General features: G+C 30.2%; 1 protein-coding gene across 1 annotated transcript in view; it reads left to right on the top strand.

Annotated features, from left to right (window-relative positions):
- LOC100568468 (gamma-butyrobetaine dioxygenase) overlaps positions 1 to 16,060 on the top strand; it is a 58,789-nt gene extending 42,729 nt beyond the window's left edge. The window contains exons 3-5 of the mRNA XM_029489025.1: positions 142 to 276; positions 13,456 to 13,561; positions 15,593 to 16,060. Coding sequence (XP_029344885.1) covers positions 142 to 276; positions 13,456 to 13,561; positions 15,593 to 15,820 — 469 coding nt within the window. The 3' untranslated portion in view covers positions 15,821 to 16,060. The remainder of the gene's footprint in view (positions 1 to 141; positions 277 to 13,455; positions 13,562 to 15,592) is intronic.
- The last annotated feature ends 5,283 nt before the right edge of the window (positions 16,061 to 21,343 follow it).

Below are 21,343 nucleotides of genomic sequence, written 5' to 3'. Positions count from 1 at the left end.
GTATATTTGTACAGTCATATACATCGTTTACTTACGTACAACTACAATATTATTGAACAAATATGTTTCTCTCCTTCAAACTATATATTGTTATTACCTATGTTGATCCATAATGCAATTTTTATTTTTATTTGTTAACAGTGACAAAACTTTGCTACAGTGGTTGGAAACTTTGACAGTTTATGGCATCTCTATGATAAAAAGTTGCGGGCTGGAACAAGACCGGGTAAAAGAACTTGCCGGGCGTGTTGCTTTTTTGAAGAAGACACAATACGGGTAATGTACATACAAATTAAAATCATAAATCAATATCAAACCTTTGGAAAGCGCTTCGTCGTTGTTTTAGGACGTGTCAGGGATTACCGATTTATAAGCACAATAAGTATGGGTTACCACCTCATTTCTAACAGTCTATTGAATTTATTTATTTTCGTGTATAATAAATCAAACCCACAAGTATCTTATAGTATAAACATTTTAAATTGTTGCTGTGTTTATTACGGTATGGCTCCTAATCGACACTACAGCATAAACGTTTGCAATTGAATTATTTTTGTTTGTTTTTATGTTTTTATATTTTTTTTATTTTTACGGAATGCATCATTTGCTACTGTTTGTCAATTAAGGTTTTTTCGTGTGTGGTGTTTCTATACATCATAATATTATAATCGTAGGAACTTACTTCCTATAGCTATACAATTATAAGAAATAACGTTGATAGTGAAGTAACAAACCCGATGTTGTTGGTAGCATTTTTTCTAGATTTTAAGCACTTATATTATATTATTTTATTATAGTTAAATATTTTATTGAAGAAATTTTCCAAAACACAATTTTGACTAGTTAAAATATTTGTTGTATGGACATTGATCATAAGCGTTTTAAGTTTGAATTAAAAAAAATAGTAGTATTAATAATTACGAATAATATTAATAGGTATATCATGGCTTAAATATACAAGTTTATTGCAATAGTACACCCACTGAATCATTTTATCACGTTAAGGAATTAAAATGACAGCGTAAGGGGACGACCTTTAATGGCTATAATATGATATGGACCATGCCTTTACGCTGCCATTTTATTTTTGTTTGATAACAATATGGGCTTTGTGCAATAACCTTGTATATTTAAACCATGGGTATAATGTCTGGGTATTACTTACCTATTTATTCTTTTTTACCACAGCTTCGATGTAAGAGCCATTAACTAGTTACAAAGTTACAATGTAATAGTATATTGTGTGGCCAGGGCGGGAAGTGTGCTATTTCAGTCACGGGCGACGTGTGCGGCACAAGCCCCAAGCGAGGGCCTCATATTTTCACACTGCAAGACTGAAATTGCCTTCCCGCACAACTGCACGAGCCACACATACTATTTTTTGTCACTCCTCTGCTTTCATCGATCACGGCAAAGGTGATGCAGGGATTTACACAACAACCAGACTATTCTGTGAAAACAATATTTCATGAAAAAACCGATTTGTTTTTATTTATTTTAAGCGTCATGCATGGAGGTTACAAATTTACAATATTAATATAAGACGTAACCAAAAGTGTATGTGAGCTTGCAAAAAGTGGAAACGGCAACGAATGAATGAATCTTGTCACACGTGGTAATTTCGTAGACGGACCGTGTCATGTGAGTTCATGATGGAGAAGGAGTCGTAAGTTCGCAAACATTCCTCTTCCGCCGCGCTATCACGCCGACCGGTTCGGGGGTAAAGGTGGTGGTTTGAACATGCTTCCCCAAGGGAAGCACCGCTTTGCATTATCTTCTAAGGCCCCCGATGATAAGTTATATGATTTATATAATTAAAAAATAAAACAAAATAAATGGAGCAGTAAAATTAACAAAGCAAACAAACAAATATGAAATGCGGTGACGTAATATCATGAAATACAATTTTTTTTTTAAATTTTTATACGAAGAGGCTAACTTATCTGCAACAGCTTCGAGCAGGAGCAATAAAACATAATCAGTTAGTCCACTCGAGTCCAGTGTAACCCCTAAAAATAGTTACTTGTTAGCATAAAAATTAGCTTTATGACCGGGCAAACTACGGATCATTGCTGTATGCGGACACCACCGCAGCACTAGTGCAAGACACACTAACAATGAGCCTCTATCTTACTCTATGGTCCATACCACTAGAGAAGATAAGATGATTACACTTCGTGAAAAAAGTGGCACAATTTTTTACGACACGAATTTATTAAACATAAATACCGCCAGGCACCGCCACATTACTAGAAGGCCAGGTATATTTATTATTTTATATTGTGGTATATTAAAGATTATTGAATATATACATGAAAATTGTTAAAATGTGACTTGTTCCAATTTTATAATTCATATGAAATATGTTTACGTCATACTAGCAATGTGATATAAGTAAAAACGCTGCATATAGGCACAAATTCAATAAAATAAACATTTAGAGGTAAACTTCCAGTCATAACAAACAGTATTTAAAATAGAAATCACCTCCCGATATTTTTTAAAATTACATTATAATTTTTAGCTTAATTTAAGACTAATTAAATAATAATTGTGTAATTAATAAATAACTAATAAGTACATAAGTTAATCAAAATTTAAACTTTTGTAATCATTATAATATACCTACTAGTTTTTCTTTATTATAATATTCCTTTACATTTTGTTTAAGTTTCATGTTCTTAAAATCTGATTGAGATAATAAAAATAATAATATTATTATGATCATCATAACAATTATGATAAATTACATAATTATTATTTTAACCAAATAACACATTTGCTTATGTTAGTGATAAATATAATTACTATTTGTATTTGCATTTGCATAATTTATAGGAAAAATAGTATTCAAATCTAGATATAATATTTATACGTACGTCATAAGTTATGACTTGTGACATCGTATTATCATATGATTAATACATATTAATATTATCTATTTATCACTAAAAATTATTTAAAAGTTTGTTATAATATTCTAGTAATAAATTAAATATTTAAATAAGATAAATTTTCTTTATTGCGATTTTTGGTCAGGTTCACAAGTTTTACTTTTTAATGGAAGCACTCAAGTAAAAGTTGTTTACTGAGATTTTGGCGTTGTGATATTTACACACAATTATATCTTTGTTAATACAAGGTAAGTAAACGGGATGTCATATTATATTTTTGATTCTGAGTGGAGCGAGAAAACTAGTGGTTATGTAATAATTAGCATGTTTATAATATAATGTCGTTAAAATTATTTTAAATCCGCGAGTTTGAGTTATTTTATTTGCCAGTAAAAATACAATTTTCAGTGAATTTAAAATTGTCGATAAATATGTAAGGAAATATTATCGAAGAATTACGAAAAAACGGAACATACATGATTTTTTCCTTACTTTGATATTTAACAGCTGACCCAGACAGCAATTTTTTGTTTAATGATATTATTATAACATTATAATAACGAATAATATTAGTATAACGTTATTATAATACTATTATAATATTATCATTACAAAATGCTGTCTGGGGATACCTACTACTCTCTTACAACCTCTGCTCTGCAGGCACATCTTGTATTTTTAGACGAATTTCGAATTTTTAGTTTTCTTGATATGTTTAAGAGTTCAAGGACGAAACCACCGACCACCTTGATTAATTTTTGGATGGACTACTAAAACTAACTGAAATAAAGTGTTTTTTTTTTTGCATTATAATATCACTTATTTTTATGTTCATATTTTTATTCCGTAGTGTCATATACTCATACCTACCTATAGTCTGATGCTCTTTGGTACAATTTGCGCTGTGGGGTCAAAAATTATTATTAAAATCGGTGACCTAAGTGAAGTTTCAAAATAAAAAGTTTAATCCAAGAATATATAAATGATCTATAAGTCAGAAAATAATATTTTACATGAAACTGGATGGATCCCCGGATAAACTTAATATAATGGTGACTAATTAAAAATTTGAATACATTATTTTAAATTAAAATTGAGAACTTTGTGAAATAAAAAATAATGTTTATAATACATAATATATAAGTTAATACCTACTCAAATAAAATTTAATTAGTTTACTATATATTTTTTCCTAGCAAAAATTTTCATCAAAGTGAATAAAAAACTAATTTATTATAACAGGTAATTATAAGTATGAAATTGATTTGAATCAATTTAAAATTTTAATTTAAGAACTTAATATTATATTTTAAAATAAATAAATAAAAGGGCACGTGTTAGAGGTAATTTTCCTGGTCATTTATATGAATTATTAAAAAAATAAATAATATAAATACATATTACACACATTTTTAGTTATGTATTGCAGGTACTTTATAGCTTTCAAAAAAACACCGTAATGGCATTTTTCTAATTTATTTTTTCTCAAAGATGACAAAAATATTCCCACGAGAACAAATTTCTGTTTGGGTATTTTTTTTCTTCCTTACCAAACAGTGAAGGTATATTTGTTTTATTAAAAAAAAAAACGAATGAAAAACCCGTGTAGAGTAGTCCCCAATGTATGTAGAAATCCTAGGAAAAAATGAAAACGCACAAAATAACTCTTATAGCTGCCTTAGAGTTTTCAGGAGCATGAACTCATTAGCTTTGTCCTTAACGTCCAGTAATAATATCACCACTTGCAAATGGTCAGAACGATATATATGATCCCAGAACACAAAAGACGATCTGGTCAGACGCAAAAATCGATCGTTTTAAAGTTGAACTCCATATCAAGATAAGAAACAATAAGCGCAACCATTGACATGATATCATGGTATGCAATGTACCACAACGATTATTGTTGACACACCTATACACCGATTCAATATTTACCGCTAAGCAGCCGTAAACAAATGAGATATTAATATTTTGTAAGTACATACCTATGCGTTTTCATGTAGGTAATATTCACCATGTTATATTTACTGATTGCATCACTTTTAGTATATTTTGCGATGTTATACAAAATTTAAATCAAATAATAATATTTAATTTAATTTCTAAAGAAAATAATTAGAAAATAATAAAGTTTTTGGGACAGAAAAATTATACTATTATAGTATCTACTTAGGTACCTACACATCATTGTTATAATAACAATCATAATAAAATCTATATTAAAACCCAAAAAAATAAGATAAAATTACAACATAGTAAAATTCTATTACAAGTTTGAGAAATATTACAATATTATTGTAAAATATTAGAAATTATTACTTGGTCGCAATAAACGTCATTCGTGAAAAATACCACTGCAGATGACATAATTAGGTCAACATAGTATTGGATCAATTGTATACTATAATTAAATGAATCATTATTAAACTTTAAATTAATATTTGAAATTCCACGATAAAATGTTCTGAATGCCTCAGTATTGTATTTAAAAGGAGAAAAGGACAAACAGTGCATAATGGATGTTTTTACGGTCTCAAACAATTAAATAATAATATAAAAATACGAATATTTTGTGACGTATAGTGTTAACTGGTTAAAAATTGTAATATATATTTTATTTATAGTAACAGTTATTAAAATTGTGAAAATGCACGAATTTAGACAAATAATTTTAAATCAAATAATAATACATTTAATATTACACCATTTTTATGTTAATCTACATAGACCCAAGGCTTGCAAACGTTATAATAACGTTATATTAGACAAAAAACCTATTGAAATTTGTAAGCGTAATTATAAGTGTAAAGTGACAGTCAAAAATAATTAAATACCGTAAAACAAAACATAACGATTAACAAAATATATTACCTATATAATCATTAAACAAAAAATATCGCAAAACGCAATTTATAGAATTTCAATAAACGAAAAATAACACAAAACGAAATAATTTAAAGTCCATTTATTTAAAAGTTATAATATTAGTTTCGTGGAAATATTTATTTCATGCATGTGGACATTAGAATTGATTATATTATATTCCATATTTGGGCCATTACTTGCCCGCATTAGCTATCAATTATTATTAATAAATTTAAGAGGTATTAACACTATTCTAAATAACGACACAAGCAAAACTTGGATTATGTTTTAATTCTGAATAACGATAAACACAAAAATTGTGTAACGTTTTAATTGTAAATAACATAAATAACATAATACATAAAACTTGACTTTTTTTTTCAAATGCAAGCCCTGTATAGAACATTACTATAATAATTGACATAACTATTAAGACGTAATAATAATATGAGTAATATAATGTACATTTACTTTGGCAATGGTCATATTGAAAATATTTATTTTTATTTTTTACTACCTATCTGATTTATAATATTATTTAGTGTTTCATGTATTATATTTTTTCTAATGAGACATCAATCAATATTATTTTCTATTGTATAATTATTAAGTATTAATTATTAATGATGGATTAGATTGTAGATGAAATTGCTATTTTGTTCGCTTATATCACGTTCCGGTTGCTAACTGGCTGTTGTTATTTTGTCTTTTATTCTGATATAACTAAGTATATGGAAAGGTTGTTGTCTGGCACAATTAATTCGATAAAAATAAACTCCTCGTTAGAGCTTTTTCAGACGAAAAAAAATAGCAACCATTTTGTAGAATTTAGTTGACAGCCTGAATATTTTGAATACTTTTAATACAATCTTCAATGTAAGCAAACAATTTAATTGATTCCACAGTAATGCTTTTTGAAACATGACCGTTTCATTTCTTAACTTTATTATTTTTATATTTTTTCTAAACCAATTATTGTACGCTTTTTAAAACCAATCATAAATGTATGCACTAATATCATTGGAACTCTTTTTAATATTATAATGATGTACTTAAATATACTCAGAACAATCATTGAAACTATACGTCTATACTAGATATATAATTATTAATTGCATAGATACTATTATGAAACATGAATCATATAAATTAAAGTGTCCCACAGTAGGAGGATTTTGTTAAAATCTAGTTAAAGTCTAAAATTAAAAGGACAATATTGCTTTAGTACTAAATCATATTATCTAAAGACTTATAGTCTAAAAGTAATAACTATTTATTTGATATCGATAAATTTCATTATTTTTATCACCATAGTGCCTTAAAGGCTTAAAGTATGACATAACGATTTGTTTTTAGGTACTTTATTAATATATTGTATTTTTTCCTACTTTTTTTGTCTTGTAATAATGAAAAAAAATGTATTTACTACGATAGCTGAAAGTAAGTAATTATTGTAAGTTAACCAGTGGCGTAGCCAAAGGGGGGGCTGAGGGGGCTGCAGCTCCCCCGAAATGTTAAGAAAATTTAAAAATTATTTTAATGGTCTATGATAGTTGCTCAAAAAGTCTTAAATTGTATTTAATAGTTTTAAAAATGTACTACCTATACAGTGGTGTGCCCAGGAATTTTAAATGGGGGAGACACCATTTTTTTTTTTTTAAATAAACTAAAAAAAGCGAATAAGTGGAAGTCGCTACTGTACAGTAGGCTACAATTGGATGACTGTAAATTTAAATTCAATGATATATCATATATATCATGTGTGCAAAAAACGGTTCTGAGCAGAGACGGTTTGGCAGCCTAGGATATTGTATATTATATTTATATTGTTGTTATTAATTGTTATTTTTAACTACTAAATAATTTTAGAAGCTAATGGTTTTACAATGGTATTTATTTTTTTTTTTTATCCTGGATACAAATTATCATAATATGATATATGATATTATATCATTGAATTCAAGTTTAATACAATCCATTATACATTGACCCACTTGTAACCTACTATACAGCAGAGTAACATCCACTTACCCCCGAATTTTAAATTTTAAGTTTGATAAATTTTGTCGAAATAAAAACTTAAATATTTATAAAAAAAAATGTGCATATTATGTATTTTTAATATTTTTCAACTGCTATTGTAAAAATATATTAGGGGCCGTGTATTATATTTTCATGCTTTTTGACCAAAAAAATAAAAATGTATTGTTCTATATTATATAAAAAAAAATATATATAAAATATATAAAAATAATAAATCAAGGAATCCTAATATTGATTGTGTACCACAGTGCCAGTGTTATTAAATTTTAAAGACCTTTATTTATAAAATATATGTATTTACATATTCATTTTTTGGATAATCAACTTAAAGACTACCTATCGAAAATACTCATTCATACAAGTTATTTTTTTTTTTTTTGTTTTTCATTAATTGTTAGTTAAAAACTATTGATTATTTATATAAAAAAAAACTCTACGATACCTTCTATGTAGTATAAAAAATTTTAAATTTACCGTATACAATGTACCTACCTACACGTAAGTTTGACAAACGCGTAGGTTCAAAAACAGTTCTTCTATATAATATCATTATTACGCAACAACCATGATTGTTCATGGAACCACCTTAAAAATAATTAGAATTAGTATTTAAATATATTTAAGATTAAACATTTTTATTATTCTTAAACTGCCCTTAATATTTTCTATATTAAGCCCCTTAAATATCGGATGCGTCATCTTTTTATCTTAATAATATAAACCAGATAGGTACCTATCATAATATTATAAGATATTTTAAAATACCGAGTTTAGTCATATTGACCAATAGAGCCATTTACGTTATGAAATATTGTATTGGTGTAGACGAGATAATGCGCTCATGGCTTGTAAAAGAGTATACGAATGTGCCGTACGTATATATTCTTTGTTCATAAATTTCCAGTAGACTGATCCAAACAAATAAAAATGTCATGTTTTGGTTTATTCGTTCGTTTTAGATTTCGTAGTTTACTTTTATGTGTATAATATACATCGCAGACCAATAAATGTATTTGCAATGTATCATAGAAATAGAAGTAGCAGTACATAGGTTATGTACTCGTCGCAATAAGCAATAAAGAGGAGAAATAACCTCAGAGGCAGTAGGGCGACAAACAGATTCAATACACGCGTATGAATTGTTTAAGCGTATTTAATTAAATAAAGAAGTGTGAAATGCAAAATGAATAACGAATAATGAAAAATGTCAGTGAGGTAGAAGCATATATTTGAATAATAAAAACGTTTTTCTGCTTTAAATCGTAGTCACCATAAATCGATTATATCGAACTACAGCTGCAGCGTGCCTGCGATATCATATATACAACGTCGTCTGTAGATTCCGTACGATCTAAACTACTTTTACTACCTACTACTTAAACCACAGTTTTTTTTTATACTATCCGATGATAACTGATAATATATTATATGTATCACAGGTGTTTTGTATCGTAGGTAGGTACATAAGGTCTTTATTGTCCAGGGAATATAATACATATGTAACTTCGATACTCATGTCAAAGTTCAATGGAGTCAATAGTGATGTGGATGATTCTAGATTTATTCGAATAACATGTCTTTCCTATAAACGCAAAACTCTGATTTGGGAACAAATATAAATTCAAAGAACCTAACAGATGCCATAAAATAGTATAATAGCCAAAATATAATAAATTAAATCGAAAATAGAGTCTGCAACAAATACGAATCATGGATTTTTTTTAATTTTATAGTTAGGTGATCAAGTCGATATTTTATGATACAAAATATCGTGTAACTTATATCTTATATCTTATATCTTATATCTTATATCTTATTACGATATCGATATTTTTAATTATTTATAAAGGTATAATCATACCATTTCAACATGGTATAGCCGGTGCCTATACCGCGGCATAAAATAATTGTATGTATAATATTCTAATGCGACGTAGGAGAAACTGTCAAAATATAGACTTAAAACATAGCTAATGTTACTGTGCGTGGACTGTCACAATAGTGCACTGTGGTCGGTAAACAATGCAGAATTTAATAATAGTAATAATTATTATGGTCGGTAACTTTATTATATTATAATATACCTATAGATTAATATCATTGTATAATAATTTACTCTTTAGCGATTGTCTGAAATGTCATACATACGTCTAATTTAGCAATGCATATTATTATAATAGATTAATGAGTGTATATAATATCTATGATGTCTGCCAGCTTTTGACCTGAACGCGATTTCTCCGAAGGCATAAGTGCCAAATTATAATATAGAGCATTTGTGACGTTTTACGATCGCAGTCGAATTTGCCGTTACACAATTACGCTCGACATAATACATATTCAATACAATTATTTCGGCTCGTCGAGTCCGCCAATTTGTAAGTAGGTAGGTATTTATATTGAATTATCGAAGCCGCGTAGTAATATTATTATTGACATTCATAGAACAAAAAACTAATAATATTGGAAACTGAAAATGTCCCTAAATAGTTCAAAACAAATCAAAATATTTTTAAATTTAATCATGTATAGAAAATGGAAATATAAATAACCAGTGAAAATTTCATGTATCTACAGAAATTTGTTTTAAAGTTACAACAAAACCAAAATCAATTTTCTCGAAACAGATTTTGTGTAAAAATTCCCGTTTTTCCTTAATTTTTCTTTTGTTTTTCACGGCACTTTTGAAAACTATTGGAAATTTCAAATTTTGACCTCCCGAATGCACCAACTAGATTCACTTTGCCATCAAACAAGATACTGTTTGAAGAAAATCGAAGCAGTTTTACTGCCCCAAACCGTGATGACAGACACAAAAATAAAAATAAAAATAAAAAAACACACATCATTGTAAAATCAATACATTCATCGTTCCACTCAGAATCTAAAATCGGGCCTTAACACTTTTTGACTAGATATTTGTTTTATGAAAACTGTGAAATTAAAATGCAATAAACAGGAAATTAGTGTATTACAGAAAATTTAAGAAGTTTATTAATGCGAGACGTCTCCTGGCACGACAACTTTGAAGTGCACATAACTATTTGAATACGGTCTAATATGGTCTAATGCATATAGTATAATATCATCGTATAGTTCATAACAATAGTAGTTCAAATATTAAAATATAAACATAAATTAACACTCGTATACTACCTATACATAATACATATTGACTATCTTTATTCTCCATACAAACAAAACGTTTTAGTAGTACAAACACTATATTTAATTCTTATAGCGTCGTGTGAATTATAACAACAAAATGTATAAAAATTTAAAAATTTACTCAAGTTAAGAAACAGAAATACAGCAATAAACATATTTTTTTTTTACTTCAGGTAAGATAAAGTTTAAGTTCTTCATTCTCATTATTTTCATTCACTATCTATAAATAGCACTAAAATAACCAACAATATTTTGTAAATCATATTATGAAATCTGTAAAATGCTAATATGTAAAATAATATCTTGTATTTCCCAAATGTTTTTATTTTGTTCTCTGAATTATTTTGAAAAGTACTAAGATTTATTTATTTTTTGAACCCCCGAAAATATCAACTAGATCAAATGTGCTACCAGAACTCACTCTCTAAGTTGAAAATCGAAGCATTTAAACATGGTAAAGCTTGAAAATACAAATACCATGTGCTAAATTATATTAATATTATCATAATATTCAATATGCAATTCATTATGATTTATGAGGGATAATGCAGAATGAATAATAAAACAATAATGGCTGCATAGTTAGTGATTGGTTTAACCCTAATTGTTTAAACCGAACCGAACCGAACTTAGCCACATTCACCAACATATTGTACGGCCCTACAGTGCCATATATTTTGATCTACACAAAAGGATATAACTGCTAAAAGAATGAGATTTATCCTAACTTGCAGGTAACTAAATTAAATTTTAAAAATGTAATATTTATCTGTATGGGGGGATTCTATACCGACCGTTTTTAAGGAGTTAAATATAGGTCCAACTTAAGTGCGTGCGTGTTTTCATTAGATGTGTGCGTATTAAGTGATCATTAGTTTAATGGTGTAGGTATGTGACTGTAATGTACAAGCGAAGCTCTCCCCTACGTGCATACACATGTCAATAACACAATAAACAAACTTTGATTCTTTTGTGTTAAATATCAATCTTTTTACTAATTTTAATAACTTTTACGAGTTCATTATTTCAAAAAACGGAAAAGTAATTTTCAAGTAAACTTCATGACGGTGTAAGAATTTTAATGAAATTACACTAGGACAGTTTTTACGATTGGCATACGACAAATGTCTATTTTTGATTTGCAACACGACTATAGGATCGTATACCCTTAACCCTAACCCTAGATGTAGTTGCAGGCTATACAGGACGATTAATAATTGGTAAATATACTTGTTTGCGATAATCATCGAGCGTTGTAACAAAACAAAATCAGTTTTCTTGTTGTATCTATTATTGACAGACGAGTGACGTACGATCGTGTTGAGCGGCACATGATTATGGTATTTTCGGTTCTTATCGAATCTTCAAAGTCTCACATTTGTGGACGGCATGTCGGCGGGGTAGGGGTAGTGGCGTCTGCTCCGGGCGACTCGGATCCGGGACATAGGTAAACAACTTGTACTAATAATTATGCGCGTGCCGGTTATTGTGCAACAATTGGCGTGTTTATAGAGACGACCGTGGTTTGTTTTCAAAGGGCAGGTAAAGGGTGCATCGCGACGGTATAATAAGACCGCGGTGGCGACGTACACACAATGCGCTCTAAACAGTCTCTAAACGGACGTCACGAGTGGAAAGTTTCTGGGTACTTTGATACTGCGGCTCGTAGGCACTACACTGGCAAACCAATAATGCTTATATTATGCTCTGTAATACTCTGTGTTCCGGTATAAGAACTACCGTGATAATAATAACAATATAACCAATACAATATTAAGCCAAATATTATTTAGATCAAAATAACATAGATACATATGACATGACGTGTAGTTGAGTATGCGTCTTCGTAAGATACGAACTGTATTATTCTAGGTATTATTATAAACGTGAACGTAGTCGTACCGATGTACTTATAGTGTATACCTCAACCGGGAAATCATAAACAACGGGCGGACATAGGTGGGTCGAGGGGGTTGGTGCGATGCATATAGGTACTATAATTTATATTATAATAAACTTTTCATGTAACGTATACGATTGCATCGTTCTATATAGCCAGCTAAACGCATAATAATAATATGTGAATTAATATCTATTTGAAATATCATTCAAATGTATGATACGTCCTATTTACCAACGAGCGTTATTTCGTATTCGATCAAATGTGTTCTGAATTGTATAATATTCGTACCTATAATGTTTAAAAAAACAGTGACGTCACGTTATTGAACGATACCTACGAAATGTGCAGTTTATAAGAATTCATAAATTACAGGTACTGTCGTGATACTACGTGAGTATAGCTACTTACGTCAGAATAAACTTTATTCGTGTACATACGAGTATAAAAATTGTATGATATACGCGTATATGCTGTGATGAAATTCTTTAAAATTCTATACAATTTGAGGAATAAAAACTAATAAACGAATTCTATGAAAACTAATATCTCGTTATTGTTGTTGTCTGGTTTTTTTTTCAGGGAGACGTTTAAAGTTGAAGTGAACTCTGATGCGACCAATTTAGCATATAGATCAACATACTTACAACTACACACGGACTTGCCATATTACGAATACACGCCTGGGGTAATTTTTATATGATTATTCATCTGATATTTTTATTGAAACCGTACAAGACACGCAACTGTATAATATTATAGCGTGTATCCACAAGATTGCTTAAAGGTGGTAGATATTATTATTATTATTACTAATATTATTATTCTTTAGTAATCAACCCTAAGGTTGGTTTCACAGCATTCTCCCTTTCTCCTTCCACTCTTCTCTGTAATTGGCCAGTCTTTTCAGTTCTATGCAGGTTCTCAGTCCAACATCTTTAATAGTCTTCTTGATAATCGTTGTTCTACATCTAGGATGATCTCTTCCTCTTTTTCCTTCCATTGTCCTTCCAATCAAACCTAGTTCTTCCTCGTGTCTTAGAGTATGCCAAATTAGTCTTCATTATCTTTCTTTGATTGATATTAATAATCCTCACCTATATCACTAAGTATCACACATATATAACTACAATTTATATTGTATAGCTTAATAATAAATAAATAAATAAATATACACAAAGTACAAAAAAACGTTATGCAAAATTATGTGAAAATAATAGTTTTCTAAAACTGATTGATAGTGAAAATGTAAGAAATGCTTAATGCGTTTGTCTATATTTTATATTTATCTTATGAAACTTTTTACTTCCGAAGTTTACTACATTCTAATAAATCAACAGAGTTCAAACATTTAATAATAGGTATTATAGATTACATAGTAAGTTTTAAAATAATATTGCATTATCATCCAAATACTTAAAACCAATATTTTGCTTCAATCAAATCAGCATGCAACTTATAGTTTGAAAAATTTAATTATGAACTATACCAACTATAATATGCCTGGTAGAAAGTTTCTAAAAATAAAATGAGAGATAATAATTAACATTATTATATTAGAAAACATAATAACAAGAATTAACATTAACACATTACTCGATCCAGTAAAAACCTAAGATTCCAAATTTATAATTGATTCCTACTTATTTAAAAAATAATCTTGAAGAATAATTAAGAAATACTGCAAAATATAAAAGCATGAATACAAACATTTTGTACAAATGTGGTAATAAAAAAAAATAATAAAATGTATAATGAAAATATTAACAAGTACCTACATGGCTACATTACTATACAATGTGCTTATTTCGCACTATCTACCGACTAATGAAACCAAAAAAATTACTTTTTTTTTATCTTTTCAACATAGGTACTATTTTTCATTTCATTTAAATTCGTAATAAATATAACAATTTAATTTTGGTGTTTGTAATATTTTATAATAAGAACGAAATTTAACACAAAATTGTATATTACATTTTATATTTTAAAAGATAAAATTATCCAATATAGTCATATGCATTAATACGCATAGATAAAATTATCTATGAATTACAATGTATTTGTGGAATTACACTGACAATATTCTAGTAAGCAAAACTTATATGGAGCCTTGTCATACATTTTCAAACCTTAAACATGAATATTAAATATTTTCTGCGGGAATCCACTTTTTCAGGAAGATATGAATTTTTTTAAGAATTTTTCTTTATAGGAGATTGTTATATTGGGGAGGTTAGTTGAACTAGTTCATGCCGTTCCAAACGTAGGCTCATATATTAGTTATTAATTTAATTTGTGCTGTTCTAAGTAATGACTTTTATATTTTTTGGATATCACCGTGGTTAATAAATTTGGTTTTACAATTGCCCTTCCAAATACTGACGTTCTGTGCGCTTTGCCGTTCCACTTAATGATAGCCTACCGTATATTGTATTTTAAAGATATTATTATCATAATATTATGTAAGGCCAAACCATTAAAAAAAAAGTTCGCAAGATCCTCGTAAATTTTAATACAATATACCTAATAAAGAAAATGTATATAAACTAATTGAATAATAATATTACTCACCGTAATTTTCAAAAAGTAAAGCCGATAAAATGGAACGGAAAAACTTTAACATAATAATATTATCATTATTATTACGCTGCGCCGCGGTTTAATGGAAATATTATGAGCTTTTCGACCATTCAACATTCGGTTTAATTGAAATTAGGTGATTTTGCTGCACTGCATCATTCAACCCGAGTCCAGTGGCGGCGAATCCGAAGTGACCGACGGGCTGTCGGTGTGTGATCGTCTGAAGGAAATGGACGAGGACTGCTATAAGACGCTTTCCTCGGTGCCGGTAAGGTGGATTGACCGCGGCCACGACGGCGGCTACAACTTTCATAACGTTTACGTCTCGCCCGTAATTTGGTTAGTGCCACGTCGAAACGGTTAAAACCATTATCATTATTATTTATTTTTGCCTCCGTCGTAGACTTTTGTAAAATAATTTATTTTAGATTATAATATTATTATTATGTTTATGAAGTATAAACTAGGTAGGTATTAGTGTTGGTTAAAGGTTGGACGACAGAATTACGGTCAGACAGTGTAAATAACTTATTATTTAATTTAATTTTTAATGAAACCATGAATCGAAGGTACAACGATATAGGTATTTTAGATATTTATGGCTCCTATTAAAATTTGAAATTTAAATGAAAAATAATAATTTTATTTATTTCATTGAAATAATATAATTATTAGGGAACTTGAATCTTTTCGAAACTAGGTATAACGTATATTATTATTTATTAATTATCTACTATAATTATAGTATTGCTTAAGCAACGTAACCTCAACGACGAGGTACAATCAACACCTAAACTATATAGCAGGGGTGGCCAGTGAGAAGAGACTCACGAGCCACCAATTATATTAATAAAAATTAAAAATTGAAGAGCCAAGATGTAAAAAATAAAAGGTCATATTATTATATATTATATCTTGGCTCTTACGTTAATTTACGTCTAATGTTACGTTAAAATGCGAGCCGCGGTTTGGCCACCCCTGCTATATTATGTCGAAAACCTATTACTTAACTTGACATCGTGTTATTAGTTTATTACTATCATTAATAAATCATTGTGATAAATAATAGTATACGGTGGATAACATTTTAACAGAATATAATATCTACGTAGGGTCGTGACAAATGTAAAATAATATGATAAAATAGAACGTCTTCGTTACGTACATCTGTGGCCCGTATACATTATTATCACGATATACGTATGAATGTATGATGTATCACCGCGTCTACCAGAATAATATGTAGATTTTAAATGAAAAAAAATAGTACTTTCACACGCATTGTCTAACGCGTGAGAGTATAATATAATAATAGGTACCGTCGTAACGTCTTATACAGTTATATATAATATAATATTATTATACTTACAGGTACGAATACAATTTTTATTTTAAACCAGAACATGTACCCTCTGGCCTTTGGCGCTGACTGTCAGGGATGCGGGTCTCCTGGGAGCTATAGCGCAACTCATCATCTATTATATTAAACGAATGCATATAACTATCTATACAAAAGTATTGAAAATTGTCTTAAGAAATTTATGTGATAATATGTAGATGAAATCATTCTTAAAAATATACTTACCTAAAAAGTAAAGTCAACGTAATTTTTGAATACCATCTTTACATATTTCTTCACTTGCTTCAAAATATTCTAGTCCATGCAACACACTGCAAGATCCAACCGTTAGTCTACAATTTATCGTTGTGTCTATAGCCTATATCTACATTGCCGATTGTACACAAATTCGTAAGTGAGATTTTCAGGAAAGATTTTTTGTACGTATCGTTAGCATAAACATGCGTACGAGGGAGGTATAGTTGGGGCGAAAAAACCAGCAAGAGCCCCAGCACGCCACCCTGGAGATATTACCATCGTGTATTAACTATATTTTTTTCAAATATTTTCAGTATGCAATCCAAATTCCAAATACTCCAATAATATCGTATTTTTATTATTATAATATAATATAATATATTATATTATACCTATGTGTTTTTCTAATAGTGAAACAGCTTTAGCTGTGGTTAGTGGTTTGTTCTGTGATAATACCGGCTGTGCGCATTGTGCATACAGTTTCAATACCTACGCAACCCCAAAAGAAAAATATTAAAATTTTGTTTTTTATCGAATAAAAGTTGGGGGGTACTGACTCCTAGACGAATAGGGGGAGTTTTGTACTTGCCTCCCCTGCGCAGCTGCTAATGCAGTTATACATATATCATATAGCACGCCGAGTAAACTTCTTGAACGGTTGATTTTGATCCGATATGTATCGATAATCAAATTTATCCCTCGAATATTGAATGTTTCGATCAATAACAACCCATACAATGATGATCATTAGTTTTTAACGACGCTGCCGTTTCCATCAGAGAAAAACGAAATGTCTCGCTCGAGCCGGACGGGCCAACTCGACGCTCACCGTGCAACAAGTCGTGGTCCTGGGTCCGTTATCAATGCACGCTCCGGTTGATAACGGGACCGGTTATACCGTCGGCGCCGTTCGTACACGATCCGAACCGGTCCGTTTGCCGCGGCCGACGATGACGCCCCGAACAAAGAACAAGCTTTGAACAACTGTGTGTGGCGTGTGGTCTATAATATTAAAATGTGTGTATACGAGCTTGTGTGCGTGCGTGTATAATACTATAATATGACATTGTTAATTCGTTGACGTTATTTATATTTGTACACATAACGTCAAATTTATCGGCTACATTGTACGAAGCGGCGGCGGCACGTATGTGTTCATATGATAGTATTATGTATATAAATGTGTATGTGTGTGCGTGTGTGTGTGTGTATGTGTGTATAATTACTTACAAACAGACGTATCGCGTTTTGTGATGACGCCACGCAGTGCACACCGGCCGCGGCACTGTTGGGTTACAGCCACGAGCAACTCTATATTATTATTATTATTATTATAATACAACTCACACAGCGTCGAAAATCGTATTATTATTTTTATAATTATTACGCGACGGGACGATTGTCGCATACTATCATAATTCATAATAATATAATTGTATCGCATTATCGTATGAAATCTACTCGTTTCGCCGTGGTTCCACCGCAGTATGCGGAGGTTTACTCTACTACCTACAGCAAAATAAACCAGAAATATTAATTATCGTAATGTTCATAATTTATCGCAGACATGGATCCTTCATCTCGGAGAGGGCATTCATTTGAAACGTACGTGCAGGGCTGTGAAGTTATACCGCTAGGTAAACAATATTAAAATATGCAAACATTTTTCTTCGATATCAAAAGCCTGTTTAATTAAATATACAGATACCTACTTCAAACCAATAAACAAAAAGAAAGTTTTACTCTGTGAAGAAAAGTTTGCGTAATGTGGATACAACTTTCGTCAAGAATAATTTTCGAAGTATTTTCCCAAAAATGCATTGAAATAAATACGTATTATCTAATAAGTTTACTTAACAAAATATTGGCTTCTTTATTGAATAACGATTTTTCTTGGCAACCTGTCCCAGTTATGGTCCAATCAGTTCTGGAGATTTTGCTTTGACCTATGATCCACAATTTTATTAAGAGCTTACGGTGTTTTTCCGTTTCAATATAATAATATTTTGTGTCACATTATATATGTTCAATCGTTTGAAACTTTTACAAAACATAATTGACAGCAAAACATTGTATAGATTAGATATTACTCCTGAATCCCATTTTATTTGGGTGTTTTTAAAAATTAAAACTATTAAAGAAATCAAACTAACAAATCGACCAATTATTAAAAAATTATCAAAAAAAAGCTCTGACGTTTAAATATCCAAAAATATGCACTTAAAAATTTCAAATATAATCTACCGTATAATATTATATCATACGCATTTTGGTAAAATAACTTCTACATTTAAAATAAGAAAAAAAATATGCAAATGCACAAGTTCACAGACCCTGCAGCGTGTATGGTATACCACACGATTATTTTCATCGTGCATAATATATTATTATAAAATATGTACATCGCATATTATTCAGTTTCACCAGACTTTTCATATACCTATATTATGTATGTTGTTTTTTTTTTTATCAACAATTTGAATTAAACACAGTGCATCATAAAATATACAATTCGATTATTGAACTATCGCATTACTATTCACTACTAGGCATCATGTAGCCTGGATCGTATACAATATCTATATACCGACTATCTCTTACATAATAATGTTATACGTTTATGATTTATATCCACGTACGTATATCGCACAGATTTTTTAGATTTTCCTATATACCTACACAGTCTACAGATACGTATAACACACAACAATATTATTATGATGACGGGCATTGACGACGGCCTCACATACAGAGTCGTCCGCTTGCATCTCTCGTCCGTTTGATGTGAATCCAACCGCGCGAGTGACGGTGCGATGTGTATAACCTACGATAATTATTATATATTATTATACGATATTATTATGACGGAGTGTTGTAATTAACACCTCTGCTCGTGAAACGGGTACGACGGTCGTGCTCGGCTGCAGCTAGCGGGTGTATCGTGAATAATACTGTGTAGGCATACTACTGCGAAACCCGCACGAAGAGAGTCGCTCATTCTACTCGTAATAATTAACACTAAACAGCGTATAAAATGTGTAATAGTAATATTATACATTATAAACGCGCCGCAACACGAAAAACAAATGATGCAGCAGAAATCCATCGATTGTACGCTTTATATATCATGAGTTATAGTATATACATATTATACGAACTGTATATTTGTGTTATATTATTATATACATACCCATAGCGTTGTACACGGGACCTACGTCGTAGTAAACCTTCTACGTCGGCGGGCCCTTTTGCCGCCTGCCGACTGCGGCGACAGCACTTCAATATACCTTTTTATATATCGTTATCAGTTATAACTTATCATATATTATATTATTATATTATGACGTATATGTACCTAATATTATAATATACAGGTATATGAGCCAGCTGTAAATATCTCATATTTATATTTTAATCACATGAATAGTTTATACGATTATAAACATTGTCGCATATTATACGCATTCACAACGTCTATATTATTATGTTTCCACTACTTTAGAGAATACTGATATGTGAGAAACGAAAGCTGTGTAGGTCCATTTTCATTTTTTTGCACGTATATCTGAACTCTGCAGCGGCTTTCCAAAGGTCATCGGTCTATTATCGGTCATGATAATAATATTATTCTTTTCCGGTGGGTTATTTGTTGTTGTCGTCGCTTGCAAGCCGTGAAATCGCGTGTGCCGGTGTCGTGCTGTGACAACGCAACGTTGGTAATAATAATATAATAATATATTAGTGTAATGTCGTCGTCGTATTATATCGAATAAACACGCAGCAAAGCCGCGAAGAAATGTTTTTTTCGTCGAAAAACACTGTTATAATATTATGATATTTTATAATATGGATTTCACAATATCCGAAAATGACGATGGCAGCACACCCTCCCCCCATCAGAAGTGTAGGTATATTCGAGTGCAGCCCTCGTGGCTTGCACGGATGAAAAAATATCCGACATCGGTTATCTCTTATCGGTAGAATATGAAAAGTAAAATTATCTGCTGATATTATTTGTTGGTGAACGATGTGATTCACGAGGTGTACAATATAACGGGCAGATACGTCCACATTGTAGTTGTCGAGGTGTTCATATTCTAAATAATATTATACCTACACCACAACAATTTCGACACGCGACCACCGACCGGGACTTCCGGTTCGGCAGTACCTGTATACAATATACGGGCATTTAATTGTATTGTAGATTTGTATATACCAAAGGAGTACGCTGTATCAGTCAATTCTCATTCGTCTGTATTCTATTATGACTGTTATAAAATTACAAAA

This window comes from Acyrthosiphon pisum, chromosome X, assembly GCF_005508785.2.
Source record: "Acyrthosiphon pisum isolate AL4f chromosome X, pea_aphid_22Mar2018_4r6ur, whole genome shotgun sequence".
NCBI lineage: Eukaryota > Metazoa > Arthropoda > Insecta > Hemiptera > Aphididae > Acyrthosiphon > Acyrthosiphon pisum.
Note: the sequence above shows the minus strand (reverse complement) of the source record. Positions and strands in the feature narration are given on the sequence as shown.